This window comes from Oncorhynchus mykiss, chromosome 25 (assembly GCF_057628025.1).
Source record: "Oncorhynchus mykiss isolate SJ-2025 chromosome 25, ASM5762802v1, whole genome shotgun sequence".
Classification (NCBI taxonomy): Eukaryota; Metazoa; Chordata; class Actinopteri; order Salmoniformes; family Salmonidae; genus Oncorhynchus; species Oncorhynchus mykiss.
In genome coordinates this window covers 28,299,550-28,305,000 of record NC_143046.1, presented here as the reverse complement: position 1 = coordinate 28,305,000, position 5,451 = coordinate 28,299,550, and the positions used below count along the sequence as shown (strand labels likewise).

The 5,451-nt window shown below is 52.5% G+C and overlaps 1 protein-coding gene across 2 annotated transcripts in view; it reads left to right on the top strand.

Moving 5' to 3' along the window:
- LOC118946021 (uncharacterized) overlaps positions 1–4,959 on the top strand; it is a 36,424-nt gene extending 31,465 nt beyond the window's left edge. For both annotated transcript variants that reach the window (XM_036969995.2, XM_036969996.2), the window contains exons 16-17: positions 1–911; positions 1,055–4,959. The exon at positions 1–911 is cut by the window's left edge and continues 193 nt beyond it. In XM_036969995.2, the coding sequence (XP_036825890.2) occupies positions 1–911; positions 1,055–3,585 (3,442 nt within the window). In that variant the 3' untranslated portion in view covers positions 3,586–4,959. The remainder of the gene's footprint in view (positions 912–1,054) is intronic.
- Positions 4,960–5,451: the final 492 nt, after the last annotated feature.

The following is a 5,451-nucleotide window of genomic DNA, read 5'->3' as shown; positions in this document are numbered from 1 at the left end:
ACATGAGGTGAAGATCATTGTGACGTCAGAGAAGGACATGGAAGTTGAGGAGGAGGACGGAAGAGAAGATGGAGGAAGAGAGATACATCTAGGAGGTAATGCCAATGAAGGAAGAGTGGAACAGGACATGGTACTGGACACTAACTGGTACCACACAGACCCGCGGGTCAACAGTAGCTTCTCCAGCCTGTCCAGTGGCTCTTTGAGTGCTGCCTTGGAGGAAAGCGGTGTCGCAGCCAGGGGAGAGGACCCAGCCAAGGCCTCCTCTCGTGTGGACGCCCTGCGTGAGGACAGCCCCTCTCGCCGGTCCAAACAGCCGACTCGGGGGATCGCCACACTGGATGTCCACCATCCATTCCTCCTGGAGGTCACAGTTCCCTCTCCACAGCGCCAGAGAGAGGGCGCCGCCAGCAGCACGGCCTCCGCACCCGTACGCCCCACCAACCTGAGTTACCGTAGCAACGATAGCTCGTGTCTTTGCTTCGCCGAGCTTTCCCAAGGCAGCTACCTCCCCAGCCCCCCTGAGGCCACCAGCGACGAGGAGGAGACTGAGGAAGTTGAGGATGACGATGATGAGGAGGAACTGAGACGGCTCTCTAAGATACCCAGTCAGATAGACCTGCGCCTCATCGACAAGATCTGCGCCCGGTCTAACAAAACTGCTTCCAACAACAAGTTAGACATCCCCAGAATCATCCCCAACCTCACCTCCTGTGAAAAGAGGACTGTTTGTAGCTCCGCCCACAAAGGGGAGGAGCGTCTATCAATTCACTCTGGAGATTCCGAGCCTTTCCTAACGCCGTCCCCTAATCCTCCTCCTCCTATTGCTAGGGAAAGTGCTTCGGAGTCAGATGATGAGTTCTTCGATGCCCAGGAGCGGTTCACTCCTCCAGTTCCTTCTGATGGTACAGGTGGGTTGTTGACATGACTTCTTCACTGACAGACTAACTGTTTAAATGTGTTAAAGTTTGATTTCTGTCACCCTATTAACACCCCTCTCTCTCTCTCTCTCTCTCTCTCTCTCTCTCTCTCTCTCTCTCTCTCTCTCTCACAGAAAACAGTTTGGATGCGGCTGACAATAAGAGGCACAGTAAACGCTGGACTGGCACAGGGAACGGACTGCCAGTGGTACCAGAGATGGAGCCTCCCTCACCCCTCAAAAGTAAGCACTCCTCCCCTGACCACAAGAAACAGCAGGAGACCCAACGAGACCCAAAGCCCCATTCAAACCAGGCTTCCACTCAGAGGGTTGATGCCAAGACCAAGCCTCCACCATTGGCCCCCAAGCCCCAGCTACCCATAAAACCTGAACTGGCCCCCAAGCCCCAGATGGGCCCCCAGAGGTCTCCCCAGCGCGGCGGTCCATACTCCCATTGTAACGGAGATGCTGGTGGGGGCCATGCGGGCCTGCTGGAGGTAGACACCATGGAACCAGACAGCATGGAGTTTAAATCAGTCACCTCGGGAGCGGGGGGGCATCCACTCGCCTCCCCCCTCATCACGGCGGTACGGAGGAGCCAGCAACCCCCTGCCGGTCCACAGGGTGTGGAGAACGGGCCTAAGATAGAGAACAGTTCTAAGAACGGGACTCATCACGTGCTTCCTAAGGACCCTGTTCTGGTCACTGCTGACAACAGGAGAGCTGATGTTGAAAGTAAAACAAACAGGGTTACCCTGCTGAAGGGAGAGGTCAGAACGGGGGTTGGGGTGGACCTCCCGAAAAAGCTACCAAGCTTGTCCCTCATTCCACATTCTGCTTCAGGAGATGAGATCAGGTTGAGCCTGGCCACCCCTCCTCCACTCTCTCCCAAACCCTCCCCTCCTTCTCTCCATCCCCTATCAGTCCTCCCCATCCCGGTCTCACCAAATGAGAAAGAGGGGACGTGTCCGCCGAGCGGCCTCCACCCCTGGGTTAGTTGCAACGGGAGCAATCAGACCGGGAGGAGGGTCTCTCTGAGTCACGAGAACCTGTCACCCAAAAATACAGACGCCCCCCTCAGCCTGACCACCTCCCTCACCACCTCCTCTAAAGGGACAGCGGGAGACCCAGAGAGCACAGGAAGGTCAGGGTCAGACCTGAGGGTCAGTTCTTCCAGCCTGGGGGGCCGTCTGCCTACCTCAGCCCTGAGAGGGAGGATCCAGGCCCTGCCATGGTACATGACCCGCTCCCAGGAGATCCTGGGCACCCTGGACCACTCTTCCACCAGCTCCATCAACGGGGATGTCACGTCCGGCTATGGCTCCGGTTTGTCAATCAGCGGAGCCTCTGAGGTCAGCAAGGTCACTGCCCAGGCAACAGTTGGTGAGACTGCAGGGGGAAAAGGGAAGAAGGAAGTGGTGGAGGATGGAGCTGAGGTTGTCATAGCAACCATCAAAGAGTACCAGGAAGTGACTCCACGTGCGAAGGAGGCCAACGGGAATAGCGGGTCGCACCCCAACCTGACCCTGAGAGAAAACGGTGCACACGTCTCAGAACCCTACGGACTCCTGGGGTCCTGCAAGTCGGAGCAGCCTCAGTCCAGACCCCACTCAGAGGTGGGGTTAGGGGGCGGTTCAGGCCCGCCCCTAGAGGGGGACTCTCTGGAGCACACCCCTCCCCCGGCCCACCGTGAGGCGTGCGGCTGCCGCACCGTCTACGCCAACTGCTTCAGCGGTGACGTGGAGGACGGCTGTGGCTTCGACGAGGAGCTCACCATCTACGAGTTCTCCAAACGCACGCGCCCCAAACCAGCCCATTCTACACCCCTGGCCTCCCCCACCTCCCCCATCCCCTCCCCCAACATCCTGTCCCTGCTGAGAGACACCCCTCGCCCCCTCTCCACTCTCTCCACCACCTCCTCAGAGCTCAGCCCACTCCTGTCCCGCCCTGTCTCCCCCACGCCCCCCATCGGCTCCCTGCGTTCCCTCACCAACAAGCACTATGGGGGGCTGAAAGGGGGCTTTGTTTCCCTGAGACAGGACATCAATCAGCTCCTACTGGTCCTGGCTGGGCCACCACCATCATCAGAACCCTCCAAAACAGATCAGGATGAGGGTGGAGAAGGGGGACCCAACCCAACCCAAGGGGAGGGTGCAACCGCGTGCTGTAGAGGTGCAAGTCCTCCGCCCATGACGGAGCCTGAGAGGAATTTACTCCAGGCGGAGGCACGGCGGTTGGCAACAGGGTGCCAACGTGCCACGCGTGTGGGCTGGGCTCCAGAGGAGGCGCTTCGTTCCTTATCCAATAGTTTCAGTGCCCTGGTGCAGCTCTCCGCAGCCTGCCTGAGAACACACCCCTGTCCTGGATGTGACGTCTGCCGCAACGGGGGTCAGATCCAGAGCACTGATGATGATGGGGGCCAGGAGGAGGCTCTGGACAAGCTGAAGGAGATCGTAGGGCTGTACAGGGAGTTTGTTGGGGCTGTGGAGACTGCTGGAGCCGGGTCTGGGTCCAGCAGTGGGTCTGGGGATGGACAGGGAGAGGGCGAGGGGGTGAGGCTACTGGCCAAACGGTGCACAGTGCTCATCTCTTCCGTCTTTTCGCTAACACAGCTGTTCAGGACGCACTCGCCGGACACACCAGGTCACACGCCTCTCAACTTTTGACCTCTGAACTTTTAAAACTCCTTCTCGCTACCAGGACTAAGGTGATACAGTACAGTACATACACACCTGTACAGTAAGTGCCATGCACACGCACACACACACACACATACACACACACACACACACACACACACACGCACACACATACACACAGACCTACTAAACACATCCTTAAATGATGAAAATAACCTCTTCCACTGACTGCCATTACTGCTAGGTCTCCTGATGGACTCATCTGGACTATGCATTTGTACATAGGTATTTTATAACTAACTATCTATCTTCTTATTGTATACTGTATGTATGAATTATGTATGTACGTATTTATGTATGTATTCATTTCTATGACTGTTTGCGCCATGGTCCTTGCTGGTGTAAGACCTTATTGATGTTGTAGTTTCTTCTACCTCCCTCCACCTTCTGTTCCTCCTCTGGGCTGGTGTCTGCTTTAGCTGCTTCAATGATTCTTCCTCCTCTGGGCTGGTGTCTGCTTTAGCTGCTTCAATGATTCTTCCTCCTCTGGGCTGGTGTCTGCTTTAGCTGCTTCAATGATTCTTCCTCCTCTGGGCTGGTGTCTGCTTTAGCTGCTTCAATGATTCTTCCTCCTCTGGGCTGGTGTCTGCTTTAGCTGCTTCAATGATTCTTCGGATCCAGTTAAAGGTGCAATCTGTAACTTAGATGTTTCTATTGGGAACTCTAGGAAAAAGTACAACGAGCATGTTATGCCAAATAGTAAAACACAAACTTTTACATTCGCGAAGACCCACCCCTTCCGTTTACAATCAAATGAAAGGGGAGCACTATTAGCCGTAAAATAAAAAAACAGATTGCACCTTTAAGAAGAGAAATGAACCATGTGAAAGCTATCTATTTCTGTTCCATTCCTGGCTCCTGACTGACTACTTGTGTGCGAATGCTTGAATGGAGAAAACACTCAATAACCCAAACGCTTATATGCAGTAATTATACAGTATATCAACTTTGAATCCAAAGGATACATATATTTTTCTGGGGTGAATTGCGTGGATGGGGGAATAGTGGAAAGGATATTCATTTGGTATTTTGTAAAAAGGTTTTGACACGGCACAAGAAAGGCTGACTGTTAAAACATAGCATCGATCCAAAGGCATTTAACACTGAGCCACAATTTTTACTATTTTACTACTTGCCCATGTTTAGCTCTGCAGACGGGCGGACTGACTGATTCGGTTTGTACCAGACCTGTAGATAGATATACATCTATGTTTGTGTTAGTTTGAGTCTATCTGTCCTTCCTTGGTTTATGGCTATGCAAACATAACCACTACTTCACTGTTCTCCCACATATCATTCTCTGTTACATTTGTGTTAACATTAAAGACAAGAATACCTGCATATGTTTTATAGTCTTTGTTCCTGGAAATACAGAGAGGGCTTCCATGTATTATACTGGAGTGTCTGGACTATGATTACGGGTATGTTCAGGATTGCAATGTTCTGCAACGTTGCACGTAATCGGATGCAACATATCTCAGCAGTGGCTTCTAACCTGATGTGTTGTGGGTAAAATGCAGAGCTGTTCTGTGACTTGGAAACTGTTCACAACTCACTTGATCCTGGACAGAGCCCCGGTCAAGATTCTGTAAACATGTTCAATCTGAACTTTGACTAAATAAATGGGTGTTTTGCCTTTCGTTTGATGAGACACACAGCTATTTGATTGACGCTATCATTCTCCTCCTTTTTGTTCAAGCTAAACACAGATTTTCCTGTAGCATCAGATTCAAACAAGTTCCAATAATAAGTATTTAAGATTATCGACACTACAGTTGAAGTCGGAAGTTTACATACACTTAGGTTGGAGTCATTAAAACTCGTTTTTTAACC